This window comes from Neopsephotus bourkii, unplaced genomic scaffold (assembly GCF_033783945.1).
Source record: "Neopsephotus bourkii isolate Nb327-2 ecotype Australia unplaced genomic scaffold, CSIRO-AGI_Nbou_v1 NB_1624, whole genome shotgun sequence".
NCBI lineage: Eukaryota > Metazoa > Chordata > Aves > Psittaciformes > Psittacidae > Neopsephotus > Neopsephotus bourkii.
In genome coordinates, this window is record NW_026902099.1 from 10197199 (window position 1) to 10224322 (window position 27124).

Below are 27124 nucleotides of genomic sequence, written 5' to 3' on the forward strand. Positions count from 1 at the left end.
ACCACTTCAGCGTGATATTTAATGCTGATCCTTAGCCTTATATTTCTCATGTTACTCAGGGAAATCTTAAAACCATGCACTATCATGACTCTAACTCGAATAAAATTGGTTATACAGATTTTATTTCTATCATTTGCATGTGAATACAGACTTGCATGATACTTTAAATGAAAAATCTATTGATATTTCAACCTTTGTGGATTTTTTTTCTTTTTCTTGGGACTAAGAAACTTCTGATTGTATTAAGGATTTCTACAACAATATAAAGCTGTGTGAGACTTACATAAGTGCAAGTTGGATGGAATAACAAGCCACTGGAGTGAAATCATCAGAGAGAAAGTTAACATAACAAATCCATTTTTGAGAACTCTCAAATTTGGCTCCTTCTACAGCATCCACCCAAGCTTAGATAAATGGGCATGTTCTTGTTATCAGTATAGAATTAGGTATTGCTGCTGAGTTAAAATAAAAAGGGCTTTAAGTACCTAAATAAATTTTTGGCCACATGTGATCCATTGCAAACACAGAGTGGTAGAAGACTTAATTTTGCTGGTGCATCTTTCAGTATTCAAGACCATTTGGGCAAGTGATTGAAAGATTTCTCAGAAAAACAGTGGATGGCACTGTTGGTTTGCAGCTATAAAGCAATACTGAAAGCAAGTTATACTGCAATTAGAAATGGACATGAGCTATAAATTCCAGTTGTGATTTATGATTGCCTACAGAGGTGTGTCAGTTCCATGCTTTGGTCTGGATTCAGCTTTAGGTTGTGAACTTACTCAAGACATTAATACCTACAGCAATCACTTAAGTTCTTAAAATGAATGATCCAGACATATAATTTTGCCCCAGTAAGTGTATGATGGATTTTACCCCCAGATTTTGATGGTGGTGTTGATGAAAAAGCTTCAGGTATAGAACCTGAAAACACCACCTTTTCTTGTTTTAGTCTGAAAACCCATGACTGAAATAATCAGCGTGACAGCCCCAAAGTGACTCATGTTTACAAAAGCAGGAGGTGAACTTAAGTATCTCATGTTCTGAGGACTGCTGTCTTCAAAAGGCTGGTAATCAGTGCTCCTTTTGAAAATAGGTTTATTTAGAAGCTTTCAAGTTGGTGTTGAAAAAAAAAAAAAAAGAGGCATCAAAAGATGCAGGACCCTTTTGAAGAAGTAGTTCATAACATAACTTTTCTGTATCTTGGTGTCAGGTTACATTAATCCAAAGAAGTGTAAACACTTTTTAAAAAATATATATTAGTAGGTTGAAGTACATTAATTTGTTATGTTGTTTTGCTGGCTGAACAGATCAATATTATTATTTCTTTCTGGTATGGTCCTGTGTTGCCAAATCGTAACTCAGTGTCCTTACCCTCTCTTTCAGCTCTTGCTTTTTCCTTCATAACACCTTACTGTGCCCCCAATCTGCCCCCTTCTTCTTTGAAAGAAAGAGATGTATCATCTCTTACAATACTTTATCTGTAACATTTTACCACACATAGCATTTTCACCTTATATATTGATTTTAGAAGATTCTTCTTTTAGTGAGAACTTAACTGTAAAAGGAGAAACCTTACTGATGCTTGGACTAATGACAGTGAAGCAAATCAGCTTTTGTATTGAAGAGCAAATACTACTATAACTAAGCCATTGTGGTTAGCATGCCTGTCCCAGATGGCTTGCTTCAAGAAGATTACATTCAGACTCAGGAACAGAAAAGGACATTTTTGATGCTATTTGGAAAGCTTTTATGATTTATATTTCTTAGAAGTGGTGTGTGGGGTTTTTATTTCACTTCTGTTTTGTTAGTTATATAGTGAACTTGTTTGGCTCCTGCAGAGCTTCCACAGGGACTTTCTTTTGACTGGCTTAAGCCCCTATTCTTCTCACTTTTTTTTCTTCTTTTTTTTTTTTTTTTAATTTAATGATGAAAAGTGTGGATTACATTGCTTAAATGAATGGGTGTTTCAAGTTCACTTCATCAGCATTAGAAAATGGAGATAAGTATAAGTTGCAAAGAACTTTGACTCTTTTGTTTAATTTTCAATGCTTAGATATCCAAGTGGTAGATGATTCAGAAATGCAAAACAGTTATACAGAATAATTCAAAAATAGAATAAAAAAAGGACTTAAAATACGTAGTCATATTTTGCTGAAAAGCGTATAACCTGCTCCTTTAAATATATCTACCTTTCCATTCATTGTTCCTTTGTGTTCAGCCCTTCAGAATCCACCTTTTAAGTGGTTAACTGGACTTCACGTTGTGATGGAGTCTGGAAATGCCTACACAAGAGCTGTCTTATGACTAGAATTGTCAGAAATACTGAGAAGAAAAAATATTTCCTTTAAGATTTCCAATCATTGTACAGAACTGGGATGTTAAGAGAACCACTGAGGATTTGGGCAGAAGTAGAGGGCTGCTCTCACTCTCTCTTCTCTGCTCTCTGCATCTGCCAGTGCCTGACCTTCTCTCTATTGTTTGTGGACAGATCTGTTAGTGGCCAGCACAACCCATATTTCTTGCAGAGGAAAAGCTTGCGTGTATATATATATATATAGCTATTATAAAGAGGAACTTGATGCCTCTTTCCAGAGAATCACTTTGTAATTGTGCAGGTCATAACAAGTGCAAAGTCCTTCAAGCTTAGCTTATAGCTAATTTCTCAAAAATAGGGAAACGGTCTACAAATGTAGCTTCAACTTCACAAATGTATTTGTTATCAGTAACTGCCCTGTGGCTGGAAAGCTCAGTGACTATCACCCTTTCCCAAACTGTTTTTGTTTAGTTTCAGTCTTGGATGATCAGGTGCTCTTGTCTACTGGAGTTCAACTTGTGTAAATCAGTGAAGTTCCTTTGTCTTCAGCAAAGTTAAGCAATGGAAATGAGTTGTAGATCAGTCTTATGGCTATGCTTCTTTTCTCCTAAATGAGAAACTCCCCTAGGTGAGAGTAATGTTTTTGTCTGGGCATTTGAGATTTGTAGAGAGATTTAACTGGTGAAATTTGGAGGAGCCAGGGTTCAGAGACCAATAAACCACAATGTTTGGGGTTTATACTTATTTGCTCCTTTTCCATGCAAAATCATGTTATGTGTGGTAGACCTTTCCTAATTAACCCAGATTTCACATACATAGCTTGCTAAACATTTCAAAATGTTGTATCACATTCACACACAGAGATACAGTCTTCATTTGCAGAGATCATTGCTGATGACTAGACTTGCAAAGCTTCTTACTGCTCTCATACTATTGCTTCCCATGTAGAGTTTCCGATGTGTTTCAGTGTTTACAGGATGGAGCCTCATATTAAAAACCCCAAGCAAACAAAGAAACAAACCCCTTCCCCCCCCCCCCCCCCCCCAAAAACAAGAAAGGAATTAACAGATAGTAAAACAGTAAAATGAAAAAAAGGATTCCTTCTGTCTCCAAAGAGAGAGGTCTATATCTAACTTTGTAGGTTCATAACAGTTATGAATGCAACTGTTTGTCTGGTTTTATAATGTAGTTTCCTGTCAAAAGGCTAGCAACTGCCAGTGGTTGCTCAGGTTTTAAATGTTCTCAGATGGGTTTGTATACCTTGTCTTTTCAAATTTTGTCTCTATTATATACTGAGCAAGCACACAATATGAACCTTTAAAAATAAAACCCCACGATTTCATCGTACCACTTTTATAACTTTTTGGATAATTTTATTTACTTCCAATTTAGAATTCAGCATTTTCAGAGAAATAACCGTCAACTGATCAGAGAATTTTTGAATTCTTCCTATGCACTTGCTCTGCTTGTATTTAATCCATCTTCAGATGCTGAGTTAGTTATTTCATCCCACATTAGATGAATCTGCTTGTCTGCCTCCTTGCTAAGCAGAGCTGTATACATTGCAGACTATTGATATACAGACAATTCCCCCCATTTGCCTTCATTCTCGCTAGTTATACTGCTACTCTTCCAACCCTGCACACCTGCACAGAGCCTCTGTTTCTCCGCAGCACTGTTCAGTGACTGCTGTAGTTGCTCTGGGACAGAATGGGTAGAGAGTGTCTGCAGTGCAGAACCAGCACAGACATCTTCAGTATTTTCTTTTAATCCTTGTATAAATGAGAGATGCAGAGTGAAAAAGATGTTGGCTTCTAAGGTCACCATCTGATCTTTTGCTGTGTTGCCTTTAGATACTGAAAGACTTAACTCCAATATTCCTCATTTAATAAGACAACAACCAGTATATGTATATATAATTAGAGATTTAGAAAATATGCAGGATACATGCATATGCACATGTACACACACATAACAGTCTCTTAAATTATAATAGTAGCCACAGCACCTTAGAGCTCCATGATAGTATTGCCTCTCAAATTTGTAAATATTACTACAAGGGATGTCTATCCATATATACCTCATGCAGAAGCTGCTGAGACCCATCCCTGTGGCAATTTGAATCCAGGAATTAGCCCCCCAGTGGAAACTAATTTGAACCTGTGAGAAAAACAAACCATTACCATATATGTAAAGAATAAAAATATCAAGGTAACAGGATCTAAAAGTAAGCAATATCAGAAAGTTTGTCAATTATGTATAACGTGAATGAATTCCATCACAAAAAGATTCCAAATACAGAATGAATATTCATGAATACAAAGTCATCAATATATGGCTTATTCATATGTAAATGAGAAAAAATAACAAAAAATATCTTTGAATTTGATTTTGAATTCATAACATTTTGTAACTGACATGATTTTTTTTGTGAAATAACTTAAATATTTGCCAAATAAGTGATATATGCATATTTTTCTGCTGCTGTTATATGCCTTAATTATTTCCATTTTGCCAGCTATGGCTTAATTTTTAATTTCATAGTAATATATTTTTATGTTCAGAAAATCAGTCCAAAACTTGCTTAGTTTTGTCTTAATTACATGCTAGGAGGAGCTGACCCCCTTGCCTAGGCAGACTGTGTTTCTCTGAAGTTTATGCTAAAAGTATTCTTCTTACTGTAGCACTTTTCAAAGTAGCCATGTAAATGTCCTAAATCAGTCGTTTTCACTTGAAATCAAACGAAACCCTACTGTAATTCTGAGCAATATCTAGCATACATAGGTCATACCTGAGATGGCAGTGGAGATTCCCAGTTTGAAATGTTGTTGTTCTCCAAAATTAAGCTGGTTCTATTTGTTCGGGACTACTCTGTTGTAGACAGGCAGCTCACTGCCTTCAAACTCCACTGCAATGAAAGTGTAAATATGGACCTTTCATTATTATACCTAACTTTCCAAAGATGTCTGAAGAAATCGAGATTATAATGTGATGGCAGTCAAAGATTTGTCCAGAAAATAAACATGTGTTCTTAAAACTTCCTTAACCTTTACAGTTTGAATATAGGTTTCCCACATATAAGGAGAAAGTCCTCTCCTAGAAGAGAATTCATGGATGCTGTCAGGAAAATGTTCTGTCTTCTCACCTGGACAAGAAGTACAGGGAGGGGGAGAAGGCAGAGAGACTGCCAAGAGATGATGCAGCTGTCATGAGGGAGACAAGTTCTGCTCTTGGTTCCCAGACCCACCTCATCATTAATGGTTTTTGACCAGGGAATGTCTACATGAGGCCACTTCAGCAAGCAGCCTCTGATGTTTTGGCTTTGCAGACAGCAGGGTCTGAGACAATAATTATTTTCTCTCTGACCTCCTTACCTTCTAATCACAAAAGCTGTGCACTGCTGGCTTATACCACTGAGACAAGGGGAGGTCCCAGTGTGCTGCCCAAAGAGGACAGAGATGCAAATCTGAGCCTTCTCTGATCAAAAAGCTGGTTCTCCCAAATCTCTAGCAAATGTTTTAAATTCTAGGATGTGGTTTAACACTGTAATGTTTTATCACAAATAATTTTGCATATTCTTCTGAGCATCTTTAAAGCTATCAGATCCATAAAGTTTTATCACTAGTATCACTCGATCTAAGCTATCTTGCAGTGAAGTGGATAGTTCAGATAAACTCTTCCGTCTGTATATTTAACACAGCAGGCTCATCCTGTATCACAAAATACTATTCTTTATTAGAAATTAAATATTTTCAACAAATTTCATCCTTGTTCAAAGGTCTCCAAGACCTTACATAAAGGAATACAATGGAAAGTTAATAAATGTGTACATGAAAGTCCTTGAAACAGATCCATTTGAACAAGTGTATTGTTGTTAGTAAGACTGCTTGTACAGTGGAATTAAACCATGATTTCCTGAATGATGGACAGGTGTAATCTTTTTTTTTTTTTACAAGGCTTTTCTATGGAGTCAGGGTCTGCATGTAGCTGTGGGGTTTAACTTGGTTTATATTGTTTCAAGTTTTTTGAATGGGATTTCTGTCACTCCATAGACATTATAGTTATGCAAGTGTGATTTGTCATCAGTGAGGAATCACATTCAACACAGACCATTTTTTTTTCCACAAGCATAAAAGCAACCTCATTAGCAAGTCAGGTAAAAGGAGTAGTATATTCAAAATGATCTTTAAAAATTTAGGCTTAAGTCCTCAGTGATGTATATTTCCTAGTTCATTAATGCAGAAATACTGCACATAGATTTTAATCTTAGAGTTAATAATAAAAGCAATTTTCACTAAAAATATAAAAACTGTAATGGTAGAATCATGATATTGCATTTAGCTCTCCCACAAAAAGTCACTTTATTACTTTCTTTTGACACTTATTTTCATTCTGGGATTAATTTTACTATATAAGGGCTTCTTAACTATTCTATTAAAATTTCCATTCAGAAGCAATAATATCTAAGAGTGAATAATAGTCATGTAAATCATTATTTCATATTAATGTAAAAGATTTTGTAAGTTCTTATGAATTCTGCTGACATGCACAATTGTGAAAAGGTTATCTCTACATTCTGCAGTGATATGCGCTGGAACAAAGGAACTATTTTAAAAGCATCAGTGGAGTACATCAAGTGGCTACAAAAAGAACAACAGAGAGCCAGAGAATTAGAACACAGGCAAAAGAAATTAGAGCATGCTAACAGAAGACTTCTACTCCGAATTCAGGTTTGTATAAGAGCGTTGCCATGACTTACAAAGCTTCCTCAGTACTTATCCGTCATCAAATTTTATTAACCTATATCCTTTTCCACCAAATGGCATTTATTAAAAATAAACTGACTTTCCCTACTTATTGCTGTGTATACTGGGGAGGGGGCACTTTTTAGATTTCTAGGAAATTCGTTTGATAATTGGACCTTATATAAAGGAATACCTTGAAAGTTAATGACGTTAATAAAGTGTTTGTAGAAACAAGTTCCTTATTGTTCTGGTTTCTTATGCATTACAGCCAAAGAAAGACAAAAAAGGAAGCAAAAAAAATACCTCCATGCAGAAAAAAAATAAATAAAATCAATACTGGACACAAAATTCCCTTCAGTATTTTCATTTTCCCTCTGTAATCATTTCAGTTGTTATACTTCCTTGGGTATAGTGTGCCTTGTTATATCTGCCTGTGACATGAAACAGCAGAATATAGCCCTGCGTGGCTTGAAATATAACATTTGATTATAGACACATTTGAAGATGAAATGGATAGACAGACATAAAATCAATCTTCTTATAAGTGATGTTTTACATATATATGTGTATATAATAAGCATCATCAAATAAAATATCTTCTGTTTCTCTGGATGACTGTGAATAACTAATTAGAAAATTGCAACATTTTTCTGTCACCTTTATTGGGCTCAGTATGCAATACTTTTAGAGAGACTGTCTTATCCTTAATATTCCCATAGGACAGTTGCTTAACAACCGGAGGAGAAATACAAACACTTTTTAGTAGCAAATTTTCATAGATTAGCAATTTCATATTTAAAAAGAGCCTCACAACTGGAACAAAATATCATGAAATTGCATGTATGATATGTATGCTTATTGCAGTAGTTCTAATGACACTGCTTTGTCTTTTAAATTAATTTTCTAATCGTTTTTGTTTGAAAAATTAGGAACTGGAAATCCAGGCACGTGCACATGGCCTTCCAGTCATATCTTCACTCAGTGCTGTTGATTTAGCTGCACAGGTCATCAAGCAACAGTCTTATCCAGAGGAGAACTCTGTAGATTACTCTCAACAAATGCCTCTAGCACATGAGCAAAATTCTGATGTTTGTGATGGATCTACAACCTTTTCCGATCCGCTTTCACATTTCACAGATCTATCCTTCAGTGCAGCTTTAAAAGAAGAGCAACGACTAGAAGAAATTTTACTGGATGATACGGTGTCTCCATTTGGAACAGACCCACTCTTGTCCTCCACATCCCCAGCTGCATCAAAAGAGAGCAGCAGGAGAAGCAGCTTTAGCACAGATGATGGAGATGATTTATAAAATCAGAAAGGTCCTCATACTTCTCTAAAAGACTGAGTTGTACTTAAGCATGGTGTTTGTGCTTATTTCATATATGAATGAGAGCCACTGTGAAGATAAGTTACTACATGACAAGGGTGTTAAATCAGCCCTTACTTCACAGGAAAATGAGATGGACATGAACTCACATCACTTTGCTCCAAATTTACACCCTCTGTTCACAGATGACATTTGCACAAATCTTTCTTCACTGGGAACGTTTTTACTGTCATTCCAGGACGTTTTACAGCACTATGAAAATGGTTGCCACAAAAGGAATACCCATGTTACGAAAGTGTATTCAAACTCTCTCTTCAATCTCTGTTCACATTTCTCTGATATAAAGATGAGTTTTAGTAATTTGCTTAATTCTTTTTTCTGTATAACTAAAAATTCTACAAAACATGAAGCAACAGGGAACTATTTAAGCTGGGAACTGTAGAGATTTTACAGGTTTTAAAATCTGAAAGAAACAGATGGTAATGCTTTCACACAAGTGAAGTGAGCATGAAATTTAAACTGTGTAGGCTTCTCTTTAAAATCAGAAAATCTATTAAGCTTTCCATGGTATTCCATTTTTTTTAAATTTCATTTGTAAAAAAAAAAACAGACTTGTAATATATATATTAATAATACAGAAGAAAAAAGGAAAGTAACATAATGACAGAGACTAAAACGAACTAAGACAGCAAAGGACATGACATTTCAGCAGAAAGACTGCGTGGATGCACAAGACTCCACAAAGATACTCTGGGTTACAATTAACACAATTTAAAACAAGCACTGCTGGTCACAGTGCTATGTCAGCTGCTTATTCCAAGAATATTAAAACTGTGTCCCTTTTTGTGTGGAAGAGATCAGAATTCAGAGTCACAGCACTGTGCTTCTAGGCAATGCTCTCAGTGTCCTTTGGTAGTACAGTAAGGTTTATCCAAAGGGACTCTATTTTATCTATACATATGCCTTTTATCCGTATGAAAATGGACAGGAATTACAAGATTCCCATCGCATACACTTGAAACAAAGAGAATGTAATTTCAGATTTGACTTTTCAAACTGAAGGAGATATTCAGAAGTGCTGATGTGATGCACTGCTTCTCATAACTAGCTTGCTGGGAGGGGGCGTTCAGAAAATGTGTTTTGATGACTCAGTAAAGGCTTGGCAGTTAGAAGGCAGATAGAAGGCATATCATTTCTATGCATAGTGAAATTCTGGACAGTGATACATGTTCCTGGAGGACACTAAGTGCATTCATTCTAATTGTAATATTAAGACATGGGAAAATAAGCTGGCACGGGTTCTTCATAGCTCTTCCTCAACCAAAGCCAAAAGATCACATTAGGGAGTTCTTTAACAATTCAAAATATATTTAAAAAATGTGCATTAATTTTGCTGACACTGAGCTTGCCTCACACCTCTGAAGTGTCATGGGATTGGAAATAGTAAGAAGAGATTAAAGTGGACTGTTGTTTTCATGAACATTTTAAATGTATTTAAACATATTATCCAAGAGCACAACAATTGTTTCTTCCTTTTGCCTCTTCTGTTATTGGTACCTCCTCCTCACAGTCCTTGTGAGGTTTGTGTTACGCCAGGGCCATAGCCCATTCTTGACCAACCATGCTAGTGTCATGATAGTTTCTTAATTGGCAATTTAACAGTGGGATAATAAATTACATCTGGATGGCTATGAAAGATGATGGAGTATGCAATTTCACAAGAATATATGTTTTTTACGAAAATCAAGGATTTCTATAAGCCTGTGCATGTTACTCAGGTGTTTGATTGATGGCTTGGCTTCATGAGCAAAGATTTGGGAAGGGCTTTAACCACGCTTACTACAAGCAGGATGACCAAGGGCATGTGGGATATGCAAATCTGGCTGAAAAAAAGGGTGCTAAGGCAATCAGGAAATGTCCGACCAGGACTGTCATCTCCTGAGTGATCTCGAGCTACCCGTGCGCTGGTCCGCCTGCATGCAAGGTTGGATCTGCAGCTTCCCATGCACCTTGTCACCTACTGTTTCAACCCTCACCTGTCCATTACAGACAAGTGAGAGTAAGCCCTTCCAGCCTGCGCAGTGGATTTTTTAGGTGAGGCGCAGCTTGCACAGAACTGGCCCTACCCTTTACACCTCAGACAGACCAGTACCAATCTTCTTGTTGTTTATGATTATGTTGCTTCACAGACAGGCCAGCACCTGACCCTCAGAACAGGCTATGATATGGTTCCATTGCATGGTTAAAAATAATAACAACAAACAGGGTTCTTGTAATTTTATCTTCTTTAGTAGCATGGAGGAAATGGGTGGAAAAACTAATGGGTATTAACCAAAGGTAACTGAACATAAGATTGATCAGCATTTTAATTGGCTGCTTCTGTAAATTAGAGTCATTAAAAGAGGAACCACTTAGTTTTACCAATGACTATTTAATATTGACATTTGAATATAAGATATGATGAGTTAAAAGTAACATTTATGCTCACATTATGTCTAGTGTAGGATATGTGTTGTCCATTTCAGCTGATGAAAAGAAGGGATACTTGGTTGATATCAAATGCCATTTGTCCTCGTACTGCAGTTTCTACTACATTAGTTTTAAATACACCAGTGTGGATTGCTCATAATGGAGAAAAAGAAATTAAATATGAATGTATTACATGATTTTCCCATTGAACTTTTACATGGGAGTTAGACCATACTTCTGAACTATATTGACTTTAAATAACATCCTGAATTTCATCACTTTTATAAGCACTGTTCTAAAAAAACATTATAGTACATCCATTAAATTTTTTAAAGTTGATTTTCATTCTTCTGACAATTGCTTCAGTCTGAAGCACCAGACTTTTCTTTTCCTGCATGAGAAACTTAACAGAAGACAGTGAATGCTCCTTTTGCAATATGTTGTATTAACATGTATTGCAACTAAACATATTCAAGCTGTCTTCATTTATACAAAGCTTCCCACCCCCTTGCCCAAAATACTAAATTTATTCATACCTGTGGGTGTGTATTATGGCAATGTTGTTTCACTACCATTATGATTTTTCTAGTAGGAAGCCATCATAAATTAGTATTTTAACCATAACCTGTATTACAGCATCACCCTTGAAATTAAATGGTGGTACAGGGTGTAAGAAACAGTAATCTAGAACATTCAAGGTGTGAATAGGTAGTATTAAAGGTATTTAGATATGTGTGCTGGTAACCGTATCCTGGACTTCTTGGAGTAAGCACTTTCCCATCCCAGGTTTGGTAAGGCTGCTGTTAAGGTGAGAGGACTGTTAGGGCAGAGCAGAGCAAAGCCCAGTCCTGTCAGTTTGCACAGAGGAAAGTGGTTTCATGGCTACAGGGCCAAATCCTGACATCCTTCCTCATGCAGAATTTCTTTGCTGTCCATGAGGGCTTTATTGAAATGTGGTGCAAGCAAAACATACTTTTTAGCTGTTTCCTACAGAAATCCATTTAATGAAATCTCATGAAAGAGATGCATAATATGTCTGTAGCTCTGGGCCTGGACAAGAATTTAAAGACTTAACAGAGTCTGACCTCAAGAAGGGCACAGGGTGAGGGGAACAGGCTATTTTTGTCAAGATGTATTAAATGAGGAGTTCTTGCTTGTTTTCAGTAAAAGCTGTTTCAAAGCTGGTGGACATACTCTTACAGAATACACAAACCAGTGGACTGATACTTATACAAAAGGAAAGGGAGCTGAAGTTTTAATATTCTGTTTAATTCATGAAATGGATATAGATGTTATACTAAGAACAGAAAACTAAATTATTTCATTGTGCATGGCGTGAATAGCGTGAAAAGCTACAGTAAATGCAAACAGTTTTAACAAACAGGAACACAGTTGCTTTATATAGTAAAATAACTATAATTCAGTCACTTAATCTTAATAAGAACATTGTTATTATAATACCTTTTGACTTTAATAAGGCTGTATATATGAATGGAGGATGTAAAATTATTGTAATTTAAAATTATGTTAAGTCTCTTAGATAAGTAAAAGCATTTACATTGCTATTATGAGACTGTAGAATATTTTTATAATAATTGCTATTTTTCATTGTTAACCATATAGTATCTTGTTTTCTAAGTCATTGTATGCAGACAGAATGTACTTTATTATGTACTGTATATGCAATCTTTTTAAAATTGCATTTTCTACATACTAGTATTTTATATCTATTATATGAATACAATTAAAGGACTGAAATTAAAACATCTCTTTATCTGTCCCTTGTGATACTTCACTATCTGATTCCTCAAAGAATGCCATCACAAGACAATATAATAACATCCACTAAGAACATCTGAGATACCTAACAGGCAAAACACTTCACAACTGCTAAACATTTAGTCCATTATGATACATCATGATCCAGTAGTCTCCCATTAATAAAAATAATTGATACATTCTTTAATATGGTCTCCTGCCATCTGCTTATTCCTGCTGCTAATGCTTTGATTTATAGAAAGTGTTTTCAGAATGTTGCAAAATTGCTAGCAGGCATGATGATATCAGTTAAATCACTAAGATGCTGTACAAAAACCTTTTAATGTACTAGATGTTCCCCAGACAATCTAGGATAAACAGAATATTGTATTTTAAGATGTAAAACATTTTCTAAAGCTGATAATTAGGTGGCACTTGGCACTAAAAGATACTCTTACTTAATGAAATAAGTAAGGATTTGGATTAAATTTTTAATTCCTAATATAAAAAGTGCTGCTTTCTTTAGAAGACATTTGGTGCTTTCTGTGCATGAAATAATTCAAAAGTAGTTGAGTAGTAATATATATTTTTCAGCTATAGTTTTGTAATAGTTCATTTTTTCATGTAAAGTACTGCTCATTGTTTGTGTATATCAGATAAACATTCTATTTGTAACAAAGATGTTCTCCCGGCTCTTTATTTCATGAAATCATTAAGACACCCCTATCAGTATCAAAACAGAATTTTATTATAAATATTATTTAAAGTTCAGTGATTAACTATGGAAAGAAGCTTTGCTTTTTTACATATTTATTATGCACTTAGGATTTGATCATAAAAGGTACTCAGCTTCTTTGTGAGGGACTAAGGGCCCTCAGTTCACTTTGAAGAAAGGCAATGCTAAGCCTGTTGCAGACTCAGACACTTAATGATTAAATAAACAGCATCAGAAAATAAAATCAAAAGTTATTTCAGGGATTTAAATAAGCACTATGTGATACACTGCTTGATTAAAAGTAGTGATATTTGCAATCGGCAGACAGATTTAATGTCAGCATCATTTGTACTGTCAACCAATGGGAGATTAGAGGAAAATGTATGAAATTGTGCTAATAATCAGACCAAAAGTCTAATTATAAAGGAGGCTGCAGCAGAGAAGTATGCTAAGGCTTATTGGTTAAATCACTGGTACCCATCAAGATAAATATATATCAGTTTCATTAATTGGCAACCACAAGACAAGTGTTCTATATACAGGGTGGTGATGATTTTGATATAATCCACCACATTGTGGTTAAGTATATGATTCATGTAATAAGAAAAAGGTGCCTCCAGGCTATTGTTCCTAGCATGGATTAAAATTTACATATTGCTTCTCCTTATGTCAAAACATCTGGTGCCTGCAAATGCTAACATTTCGTTAAAAAGTTTCACAAGATAGGAAAAGTGGATTGGAAACACTCTGTGTGAATCATTCAAGCATTGTAATGGAATAAGAAGCTGAGTTATGAACAGGCAGATTGAACAATAGTGTAGTCAAAGAAATTCATATGCTTATGAGTTTGATAGGCAACAATTTGTATAAGGAGGGGAAATGCCCCAAATCAGAAGAAATGACATTTTTTTCAAATGTCTTTGAGATATGTCATATTGGTTACTTTTCAAACTGCATTTTCCCCCCAGATAAGATCCCTGTACCTAAGTATACGTACTCAAGTGTTAAGATCACGGCTAACACATTCAAAATACAAACATTCCTAGACAGGTGTGTTTTCAAAAGAGGAAATATAAAAAAAAAATGGCTCCCCCAAAGTGGTTTTACATTTAAAAAAAAAATAATTACTCCCTGAATTAGAAATCTACCTTCCCTTTTAGGCCTCTGGAATTCAAGCATGTTATATTTATGTGTCCTATGTCACCCCCGATGGTACCCCAGGGATGTCCCAAGACCACGTGCCAGTGCAACACATATGACAGTGATGGCAATCGCCCTTTTCTGCACCCAGTCCCACCACCAGTGGAGTCAAATAACAAAGACTCTCCACCTATCCCCAGTCACACTTTCCACATGGATTTCTTCCATGGATGGATGGAAGGTCTCCTACTCTTCCTGCCTCAAATTCAGAACGTGCTCCCTTTGTAACTCCTACCAGGTTCAAAATCTTCAAGTACAAAACTGACATTACACAACCCAGTTGCCTGCTATAGCGAGCAAGGGTTTGGCAATGTGCTTGAGCTCCTCTGCAGACCTCCCAGGCGTCCTCCCACTGATCCTGAGGGTATTTAAAGAAGAGTGCAGCCAAAGCTCAGTTCAGGCCAAGCAATCTCTACTTCAAACCCTGTTAGTACATTAATTTAGTAAATGATGATTAACAAAAGGTTTGTTTGGTTTTTTTTAAAAGCATTTTACACATACGTGCATTTGTACATTGTATTTACTTGTAATGGACTTGCTTTCAGTTACCAAATGATTCCAACTGTTTAATACACAGATTTTGGAAAAAAAATTTGCTAGCTAAGTGCTTTACATACTCTCCAGGAGCAGGCTGAGTTAAAGGAAATATGATGGGGTTTTGTTTGTTTGGTGTTTATTTTTTTTAATAAGGTATCATTAAAAATTCTTAATATAATGTCTTTTATTAATTAGTTGATCTGTGGCATGGATACCTTTCCTCATTATTAGGGGAAGAACCTCACCAAGAAAAAGTTCTGCATGCTACAGGGCCATTTAGAAAGTAAAGTGAATACCAAAAGTCACTGCAGAAATAGCATTCCATCATTTCTACTGGAAAACTGTTTCTACTGCAGCACAGCTAACATAAACAGCCAGCTTGCTATAAAAACAAACTGACACAAAGCAATTTAGCCTTCCTGAAAAGTAAGCATGGTCAACCATAACTGTGGACTGCAGAAGTGACTTCTGCAATGAACACTCAAGAGGCATTGCCTTCACTTGGGAATTTACACTCTAAATTATACTAAATTTGACTTGCTATTTTGCACTGGGTAGAGCATCCATTGGGCAAGAGAAAGCAAAGTCTGAGAACTGAGTTTAAGGAGCATGGACAGCAAAAGAACATACATTTTTGTCTCAAAATGTCACAGATAGTGTCACTGCTGCTGCTAAACCCAGGACACACATCTAAAGGAAAAACTCTGCTCAAGGGCAAAAGTAGTGGGTACTAGACTGGGCTCTGGCAGACTCTGTCCCTTCCTGCAGGAAAAGGAGCTAATTTCAAGATATTTTCAGCTTCCAATGCAGTAAGTCATGACTACCTCCCCTCACCCACCTCCCTCATGTAATTGTCTTCCTTTTTAAAGTATGCCAAATTCTGGAGTATAAACCACAGATATTCTTCCCTTCCTTCCTTCCTGCTCTCCCTCTTCCAGAGGCTGGTGCATGTGTGAGGAGCATCACCTCCTCCTGCTTATCAGAAATCAGATGCAGCCTCAGCTGAACCTAGCAGACCAGTCGGTGGCTCAACAGGCTGGTTATGCCACTGGCAATGCCAGTGCATTACTGATGACAAGTAAGTATGTGATTATTTAAAAGGCCAGAAATAATTTTCTACATATCTTGACTCTATTACTTAGTTAATGTGGGAATAAAATAAACTTATTTGCCCTTTAAGACTTACAGTTTCAGAAGAACTAACTTAGTTTTGATGCTCAGGGTACTGAAATACAGTAAGAAATAGATGTTTGGTTCCCTTAGGCCTCCCAACAACTAGATAGCTGTTGTCTCCAAGCACTTTCAGTGTTACCAGGAGGTTGCATATGGCTTGCTCCTGATAATCTTACTTGTGGGACCAAGTTTGCTTTCCTGAGGACTTTCTTCTAAACAAGGAAGCTTATGCTTGAGCTTCCAAAATTATCCTTTTCATAGGCCAATAAATATATGGTTATTACTGCACCTATCAGCCTTATGTCCTATTTTCGCAGTGTAGAAAGGCAAAATGAGTAGATTTCACACAAAAATATTTGCAAAAATGCACCTAATTGGCCTTTTCAAAGCCCATTTCCTGAAGCAGATGTCTAGAGTCTCAATAAAGGGCATGCTTTACTTTGTTTTGGGAAATTAAATCCTTAAGTGAATGGAGAGCAAGTGATTTGGGACCATTCACAGACAGTTTCTGTGAGACTATAACTTTCTTATTCTTTCTGTCTTTTCTTAACTGTATTGTTAAAGTGCTTGTGCTAGTTGCTGGTACTAGCCAGAGAATTTAAAAGCAGAGGGATAGTGATCTAATTGACAGCTATTGCCCAAATCAGATTTATGTATATACTCTGAAATATGGACTCACATTCTATGTACCGAAATAATTGAGATCCTCAGTGTCCTCCTCAAATTCATTCTGCTGGTATGTGGAACTAAGGTGTTACTCAGAGAGTGGCATGAGGAACTGACCTTGTAGAAAGCACTGCAGTTGTACTGTGCTTTCCAAAGCTTAGGGACCTGGTTTGGTTTTTTTTCCCTTTCTAAAATAACTTCATAAACATCAGTTTTCTATTCCATTATTGGAGCATATCTGCTAGCAGAAGGCTGTGGAAGTTCTGTTCTTATTTAGCACAAGGTCCTAGGGTATCTTTCTTGTCTATAAAATACAGGGATACTTCGGTCTGTATTATAAATAATAATACATGTATGTGGTTCATGATTCTAATGATGTAATTCAGTTTCAGGTTTTTACTGCCATTCATAAACTGCTTCAGCAGACTTCTTGTAATTTATGATATGAATAGAGCCCCTTAAATTACATCCTAGATTCTGCCATGTATTGCCTTATGAAAGAAAATGGCTTTGTATCCAATATCACTGTAAGAGGAGTACTAAAGGGAGAATGAACCAAAAGTCAAGTGCCCTTTGTTGAGAGTGAATAGTGTCTTTACAGTGTGCAGTATGTGGAACTGAACACTTGAAAACAATTACTGTAATCCTCAACTTAATTGTTTGCTTTGAAACGACGTGGAGTTTCCTAGCTCTGATTTGAAATAAGCTTGTCAGAGTCACAAGAAAGGTGAGGCCACCTTTCAGTATGCTGTACTTTTTGGACCCACAGCTTCTAACTGTGAGAACATCAGGGCTCAAAATAACTGCTGCAAAATTTTGGTGTTGTCTAATCTGACTCAGGAGCTCCTTCCTTTTGCTGCCATGACAGAGCAGAGCTCCCTGGATGAAAAGATTGGTCCTGAAGCTCTCATTGACTGGGGTAGTGATGGCATTTGTACAGGAGCCAAATACTCTTGGCTGTAGAGTGAGTTTGCACCAGCAGTTTTGAGTATTTCCAGTCCTGAGCCAGATAGGAGTTGTCTCTTCTGCCCTTTGTTAGGCAAAAGGATTAATCCCAATACACCCATTAGGAAGTGAATGACAGCATGGTAGACTATTGCCACAGCTTTTTCTCCCTTTATTTGTCTTCCTCCTATAAAACCCTCTAAGGAGGACAAGAACTGCAGGTAGTGAGGGGGAGGAACAGGAACTCTTCAAAACTAAGCAGAGAGAACTGGCCAATTTAGCACTGAGTTATTTTAATTCAGGTGCTTTCTTCCTCTGCAATGTGAAAACCTTCCTTGAGCAGAGGACTCCTGGGGGCAGTGGCTGGAGGGGATCCATCACTGCCTTGGCTCCATCAAAGCCCTTCTGGGGACAGGGAGTCGGTGTGGAGGCACTGAACCTCGCTGAGGGACAGCTCATGTAGTTTCCTGTCACAGAAATATTTTTATTCCTGCCTATTACTGCTAAAAAGAAACAGAAATGAAGTTGTACTTGCAGAAACAGCCAAACTTCTGATTTCACAAGAGCAAGCACATTCAGTTGGTTGCTGTGTTTCAGCAACAAGAGCCATTTGTATTAGACATCAAAGCTGGATTCAGAAGAAACAATATAATTAGTACACTGGCCAAAACATTTCAAATGTTAATAGGAATTTTTAGTAGGTTATTTTTAATACTTGTGGGTACCTCTGATTTTTTTTTCAAAGTTATTTAAATAGAGTTTGACCTTGATTGTTACCTCTGATGAAAGGTGGGGTTAGAGATGTTCTCTTGCAAAAAGTGCAAAAACTAACTTTGCTGGGATTATATGTGTAGGGAAACTTGCAGTTTTCAAAGCAGCTCAGAGGAGACCTGAAGAAAAGGCTTGTTCTGAACATCCCACAAGTTTGTAAGCACTTGGTCTTGGACTTAACTCGGAGTATTAAATCTACTGATATCTGAAGAGCAGGAAATAGCGTGTGAAGATTTCTCAGCTTTTTAGATAGTCCTCTAATCTTATAGTTGAACCTAACTATTTATATAGAACAGCATACCAACTCATAGGAATGTTATCTATACTACTTTTTTTTATCATGTTTATTGTTTTATTTCTTTAATGTTTTGGGTTTTTTTTTGTGCATGCAATTTAATTCTAGTGTCACTGTGTAATTTCCATCAACAAAAGAAATGAGATGTATACAGTAGAAAATTGATCCTGTTTTAAAACACTCAGACCTGTCAGGTATCCATTAATCTACATATACTTCATGTAGGAAGTAGAAAACAATATAAGTTTTCACATCCTTTGTATTTAATATTTACCTATGGGCATGTATAAAAGAATTCTAATAAATCCACAGCTACTTACAATTTACAGAATGGGACTAATGCTGGTAGTTGATCCTAAACTGACACAAACCAGATATTCTCTTAATGTTACTCCAAGGAATTTTAAACTGACTCTGTTAAAGCCAAGGTTATTTGCCTTGGGGATGCCTAATGGAAGGGTTATTATAACACTGTCCACAAATAGGTGTCTTGAGAGAGCCGGGGCCATAATACTTCATTGACAGCTAATAGATTGTGCTATTGCTGTATCATAGTCATCTTTGAGGCCAAAGGTCACACCTCTTCCTTAATATTTAAATAAAGATACTTGACTAGAGCAGAAAACAGCTTATTGCCAGTGATGGCTGCTGCTCAATTTACAAGAACCTTTACAAAGTCATGCTAATTCCTGGCCTCCTTAGAATGCACGATAACCTTTCATAAATCCATCTTTTCCAGATGTCCTTGGAAATGACAGTTATAAAACTACAAATGATTTGTAATGCAAAATGGGACTGACAGACTTGGAGATTAGTTCTCAATGTTCTAAAATGACTAAAGAGTATAGCTAACAAAAGACTTAAAATGCATCAATAAGTATCTGCCAAAACAGCTCATGAGTATCTTAAACATGTTCAGTAACAGATGGAAAATAAGAAATACTCATGATTGTTATATGACAAGCAGCCACTTTCCCTTTAAAGGCCTCAGAGCAGAACTTTGTTTCTGTGGGTCAGTCTGGAAGGCAGATTTTTAATTTTTCATGCTTTGATACAGCATTTTATTTGTCTGTATCGTCCTGCCCATGAGCAAGATAGTTTATGAATCAAACAATTGTTTATGAGATCAAATTCTACTTAGACTTACACTAGTCACAGTTCAAATGGATTATAAAGTGTATTTCAATTTAGAAAATGCTACCAAAAATACATTTGGTTAAAATAAGAAATACTTTTTTGATATTTATTGAAAATATCCTTTTCAAGATTTTGCAAGTATATATGATGTTTCTAGGTTTCACTGAAAATAGGCACTGTAACTTGCATTCACAAATAATTTTGGTTTCTGCTACTCTACTTTATAATTCAGGAAAATATACATTTTTTTTTAACATACCTGTATAAGCTGTCTACGAAATATTCAAGGTTTCCAAAAGCCCACAGAAATCAAGAGAAATGACAGATTTTTATAGGGTTGCGTAGAAATACATTCTTCTAGCTAAGGCAAAAAGTGTTTTCTAATACTAAAAATAAAAAGGACCACACCTCAAGGCATATCTGCACTCAGAAACCCCTGCAGGGACTCTCTGGTTGGGAAAGCATTAGGGTGATGGGAACAGCTCATAGAACTGGCAGGACCTGCTGTGGGAGAGCATCCTGCATGTGTTCACCGCCCCCCTCTTCTTTAATTTTCTGTACCTACTTTCAATGTGCTTGCTTTCACTTTTGTTCTCAGACCGTTTGTCTAAAAGATTTTTACCCTGAGAAATGTTATTTTTGGAACTTGGAAGCATTCATTGAGTTAATAAAGTATTTGATGAAATAAAAAACAAATGCTATCCATCATGCTAAGAAAGTGTGTTATTACGAAATGGTCATTTTGTTCATCTTTTCATATTTTTAAAGCTACCTGGGAAAATGATAATATATATTAGAACCAACCGCATAGCTTAATTGGTCACAAATGTGTTCCCAGTTTTTGTTCATTTGGGAATTATTTCACAGTCCTGGTTTCTCCAAAGGCATTTGTAATTCCCAAGCTTTATATTGATTATGAAAACATATTTCAACCAATTGTCTGTTCACATACGTTTTGCCTCACCTGTACAGAATTTCTTTCCTGGCAATGGTTGTTTACCAAGATATAAGGATGTTGTTTCTGCTCACAGCCTGAATTAGTGAAAGTTACTCATCAGTCACTCCCTAGTTTATGAACAAAAAGCTGTTCATGTGGATATTAAGGAATGGCATTGCTAAAGAAATCCCTGTAAAAAAAGAGCTCTTCAGTTCTTGATCTAATGTTTGTGAGCCACGCTCTTTTCCTCTTACCTTTTTTTTTTTTTTTTTTTAATTTTCGTAAGAAAGTCTTTTTTTTTTTTTGTATTCTGGAGCTCAACCACCAGCTCTGTAATGTCATTTGCCACAATAAGTCAAGAAAGTCAGGGAATAAAGCCATGGTGTTCACTGCACCCCTGCGCAGTAATAAATTTGCCACATCTTTTCCTTTTATGGGATAGGTTGACCCAAATTGGGAAGTCTTTATCAGCTTCACTATTTGTTCATTCTCACTGAATGCTTTTCCTCCTTTTCCTCTGGGACCTTTCAGCTTACTTCCACACATAATTTATTGCAAGACATAGTTATCAATTGAAGCAAATTTTTCTCTCTACAGCCCCACATTCCCTTATCATGAGGTGCCCTGCAGCTGTCAGTCTCTCCCTCCCAGCACCTGGGGCACCTCTGTGCTTGGCACCCAGCACAGGGCTTTGCAACAGGGTGCACAGGACTCTAGCTCAAAATCACTGTAACAAGACATAGGGGAATTAAGCACCTCAGGGTAGGGAACCGAGAACCAACCGATCAACAGTGGAGAAACCCGGCAGAAAAAGGGCAGAACTTCTACATTTCTGTGTGTGCATGAGCACTGCACTTTATTTTGTTCTTCTTGCAGCGATTAGTTTTTCCTTGGCATAAGACATTAGTGACATTTAGATGAAAATACAAAACAAGATTTAACCACCAAGCCTTCCCCAGGAAGAGTGGCTCAGTCAATCAAGGGAAAAGACCTAGCTTTGCGATACTTGATTTCCCTTGTTTAATGTCAGGCTTAGCACTTTTTCAATCTGTGCCACTGATGGACCCTTTAAATAACGCATCTATCTTTTCCCAATTGATGACTGTTTTGTTGTTTTGGGGTTTGTTTGGGGTTGTTTTTTTTTTTTTTTGGTTAGTTGTGTGGGGTTTTGGTTTGTTTGGGTTTTTTGTTTTGGTTTAGGTTTGTTTTGTTTTGGTTTGGTTTGTTTGTTTTTTGTGGGTTTGTTTTTTTTATAAAAAATAGGTTTTGTTTCTAATAGAACATGAAAATGTATCAGTCAGGAGATATTATTTAAGAAATTCAACACTGGATAATAGCCTAGTGGTAAGAGCAGCCTAGCTTCTTTGACAGCAAAAGACCCTAGATCAGGCTTCTCTTTCAGATCAACTGCCACGAGGGTTTCAGACATCCCAGAAGAACCCCCAGAGCACTGCTCTTTGAATTACTGTGTACAGTCTTCTTGTCAAGCTCACCTGGCTAACTTAGATGTTCACTAAAAGATACATGCTAAATTGGCACTGGTGGGCTAAGTGGAGAGAGGAATGGTTTTGACAGGGTCTGATGCTCTGAATGTCTAAGGACCACCACGACTTTGGTAGTTATATGTTCATGAAAATGTGTGTGTAGGTGTAGTCTTTTTTACAAAGTAGCTATAGGAATGTGAGATGCATTTATGACTTAGTTGTTTGTTGTCACCCTTTGGGTTTCATAGCAGCTCCCTCTGATAGTGGACTCCAATGCTAGAAAAACAGGTTCATTTGAGTCAAGTGCTGAAGAGGCTGTAGTGAAGGTGAACAGCAAGAGCCTCAGAAATAGCAGCTACAGATACCTTGCAAGCAAATATCTCACTACTATGTTGCAAGTAGGTGAAGCATGTAAGTGGGAGATAGATGAGCAGAGGTTTGTGAACGCCATGAAATGCTTCCAAGATATTTGGAGAGGAATTTATGTGCCCAGCAACACCAACATATATTCAATTGTTGCTGAGATACTCTTTCACATTTACACTGGAATATTTGTGTCTGGTGGTTTGTAATTGTGGCAAAAGGGATCAAAATGTTTCCTAGGTGCTTTCCCTGACAATTCAAGTAATGATGATGGTTAAACTAATTCCCAACATAAAGTATACTCCCAAACATATTCCTCTCCTGTGGAGGATATAGGAACAGTTTCTCTGCCTCTACAGATGTTTAAGAAAAGTATACTCAGAAAGTAGGGAAAAGGCTTCTCTGATATCTTGAATTCACAAAGTCCTATCTGTTTGTATTATCAGAAAATGAAAAATAAAAAGTGAGAAAAAATATCATAGTGAGAGCATCCTGTAGTTTGGGATCCCTTGACTCTAGAAATCAATCTTTTGACTTGCCAGATATATCTGGAGATAAAAAGAAAGGGAGGGAGTATTGGATGGCTACATATCAAATGGTTTTACTCCACCAACCTTTCCTAAACCAATAATTCAATTTCAATGAGAAAATTGAAACCATGTGTCTCTCTTCATAGGAATGATTGGTAAATTACATTCAGTTAACCATTTTCTTCCTATCATTTCTAATATGGTGCTCTTCTTCAAATTTCTTACCTCTTTGCAGGACTGGCAATGAATCTTTTCATGTTTAAAAGATCAGAACATATTTTTATGCACAAAGATCACAGTGCCAAACACATTTCTGCAGCAGACCACCTCCAGCAATAGTCGAAATAATATTTAGAGAGGAGTCCACCTACAGGGGAAAAGGAGCTCAGACACCTATCTGATCAGAGATGATGAGGCAAAGATGAAGTTATTCACTAAAGTAGCCTCCACAGTTCTTCTGCCATGAGCAATATATTCAAGGAACTGATTGATAAGGCTTGTTTTCATGCAATGAAAGTCTAAAGGATGAGGAAAGATAAAGGGAGATGCACTGTGCATAAGTAAATGTGATTGGAGCACAACACCAGAGAGAGATAAAACATTTAAACTGTACCATTAACTTGGTTTTTGTCTTCCAAAAAGAAGCAATTAAAGAAAAAACAAACAAAGAAGAAAGGTGAATTCAGAAAGAAGGAATTAAGCTTTTTCTCCCTTTCCAATGTCATTGCTAACTTAAACTACTTTGTACTTCTTTCGCTAGTGATGTAATATTGTCACCTAGAAAACAAAGCTACATGAACAAATTTTATGCTATTAGAGTCTATCGAAAAAGGTAAATGCTCTCCCAGCATTTATCCCAGCAAAATTCCAGTTGTCCAATTCATGGGCATGCTGAAATACTAACACACAAGTAACAAACAGCTTTCCTCAACAAATTGCTGAGAACCGTTGGTAAAATTCCTGACAGAATTGTGAATAACTTGCATGATGAATGGGGTCAAGAAATATCATCATCTTCATATATCTGAGAAGAGCTTAATTAATTCAAATGAAGAAATTAAAGGTGTATGAAGGGGATTAAGGCAAAAGCTGAAAATAAAAATAGATCTGCAAAATGTTAGGTCTGTCCTATCCTCAAAAGAGATCAATTAAATCTTTACAAGCAAAAAAGGCACTGAAAAGGTCTCCTGTGTGGCTAGCAAAAGTCTGCAGTGTAATATTTTGGAAATGCCATAATTTAAGGAGAATACAATGTGTTATTTTTATATGCTGCAGAACACCACAACTGCACCTCCCTCTCCTGTTAAAAATGCTACCCAAGTAGGTTAATACTCACAACTCTTTGACACAGTGTCCTGGATTTTAAGACTTTCTGCCTATTTTATTTTCCATGTCTGCAGCAGTTCCGAAAGTCAAACCTCTTAGTGCTATTATTCTCCATAAATCAGAAGGGAATGATTGATTCCTTTATAAATTATGTGTACCATACAGAAGGCTGCTGGTAAACACAGTGATAGTAAACAGGACTTCCCTTTCTACATATATTTTTGAGAACCCTGCACAAAGAGTTTAAATTTCTGATGAACTGCTTGCTCCATCTGTAATTAGCATTAACACTAAAAACACTATTTGCTATTCATATTTGCTCATCTCCTTATCTTAGATTAACCACTGTTTAATATGTGGTTAAAATTATTCTGCACATCATCAACTGATCTATGTGAAACAGCACAGAGAACAAAAGGACCATAATCTTCCATGAAGCTTCAGTCAAGTGAAACTGTACATAATCCAGAGACAGTTTCTTTTTGATAACCTGCACTTAATACACACTGCATGTCTCCCCTCTTTCTGCCCCTGCATATTTTGAATCTGCTTATTAAGACAAAAACATAACTCTGATTTTTTTTTTTTTTTGGTAGATTTTATGCACTTTGGGCCTAATTGTGAAAACTCTTAGCACTGGTCACGATGGTTGAGCTGTCCCATAGCCATGACTCTGTGCTAACAACCATGATACCAACGGGACCACTTGCAGTAACATTACATCCAGGAAGAAAGAAGACTTTGTGAGATGAGGCTTTGAATAGTGATTGTAGCTGCAAATGACTCGAGACAAATAGTTGCCGTTTGGGCTGCTAAGATGAAATAGAAATAGAAAAAATAAACAAGATACTTCCCATAAGGAAGTAAGGGGATGTTCATATACCGAATTATTAAGGTGTGACAGCAAAGGGTAGACTTTTCTTAGTAACAACATAAATAATGTCACTGAATCCTGTGTTTTTTCCCAGTAACTCACCTAAGTAAAGTCTAATACGCCAGCTCAACCAAAAGGTGCAGTTAAACAAAACCGATATTATGTACCTTGAAATATTTTATATTTATTAAGGAAAAACAACAACAACGACGAAGTCTCCTGGGATTTAGCGCAACAATTTAATTTGTAACACCGTGTCCCCCAGCGCGCTGCTGCACAGCGCAGTAAATTAAAGCCTGAAATCGAGAGAGAGGCGGCTCTGCCCGTTTATCCGCACCGTCCCCTGGCAGGAGCAAGGCGCCGGTGATCAGGGCAGCGAAGTGCAGCCCTCCTCGCTGCGGCCCCGGTCCCGCCGCGCCCGGAGCCCTCCTCGGCGGGGAGCTGGGAGCGAGCAGCAGCGACGGGAGGCGCTGGGCGAGGACAATAACGCCGCTCCAGGGCAGGGTCCGGTGTTCCGGCCACTAGAGGTCTCTCTCGTTACAGGTTTCCGCTCCTGGGCTCGTTAATTATTTTACTCAAAGGAACAATTCTGCCTTTTAGATTGGAATGCCTCACTTTAAGTGGTGTGCTAGAGAAAGATATAATGCCTCCTTAGGTTGTTCTCCTGCTGATGAGTAGATGTTGGGTTGACTGAATGAATCATCCTGGATATTTTAATACACAATGGATATACTTTAGCAAAGAAGTTTGAGCTTTCACCTTGGCTTCCCAAAGGTTGAAAATTTGACCAGATAAAACAATATGCTATCATAAAAAGTGCCTTGCTGTCGAGAGACAGACAGCACGATACTTCAAACTCTCCTGAGGACACCTAGGATCTCGTGTATACTTAGATCCCGTAATTGCAAATGTGAACACTTTTATATTCATTTCTATTTCTTTTTAGAATAAAAAAAAAAGAAAAAAAGAAGAAAAGGCATATTTTCCTACCTGACTTGACAGCAAAGTTGTAGTATATAACTACCTTCACTTTGTCATGCAATTTTCTTTTAATTAAAAATGCAATATTAACTGTGGTAGTCATCTTTTTATATAATGTTGTTATTAAAAAAAAAAACCAAAACCAAACACATCAAACTTCTTTGTTTACCATAATCTTACTGTTTTCAACTCCTTTAGGATGTTGCTTCTCTTATACTTGCTACACAGATGAAACACATCATCCAACTTATGTCAAGTTATGTTCTTCTAATTAATAAAAGCAAAGGATGTGAAGAAAATTGAACAAAATGCAAACAGAATGCCATCCCCATAAACAAGGCAAACATGTCTGAATAAAGTACAGCAAAGAACACTGATATCAGCTAGATGTCAATCTGAATATCTGTGAGGTAGAAAGAGTCTTCCAGTTTCCAAGGACGGTTCAGGAAAACAGGTGGAGAGCATCTTCCTAGCCCAGGGAGCTGCATGTAAGAGGTAAAGAAAAACATACTGCTGCAAATCAATGCCGATATCATGCTGAAGGAAGTCAGAATAAAGGAGGAGATCCCCCTGTTA

The 27124-nt window shown here is 36.8% G+C and overlaps 1 protein-coding gene across 3 annotated transcripts in view; it reads left to right on the forward strand.

The window, feature by feature from the left end:
* The window catches only part of TFEC (transcription factor EC), a 130236-nt gene extending 120804 nt beyond the window's left edge, over positions 1-9432 (forward strand). For all 3 annotated transcript variants that reach the window (XM_061373042.1, XM_061373040.1, XM_061373041.1), the window contains 2 exons: positions 6897-7044; positions 7989-9432. In XM_061373042.1, the coding sequence (XP_061229026.1) occupies positions 6897-7044; positions 7989-8369 (529 nt within the window). In that variant the 3' untranslated portion in view covers positions 8370-9432. The remainder of the gene's footprint in view (positions 1-6896; positions 7045-7988) is intronic.
* Positions 9433-27124: the final 17692 nt, after the last annotated feature.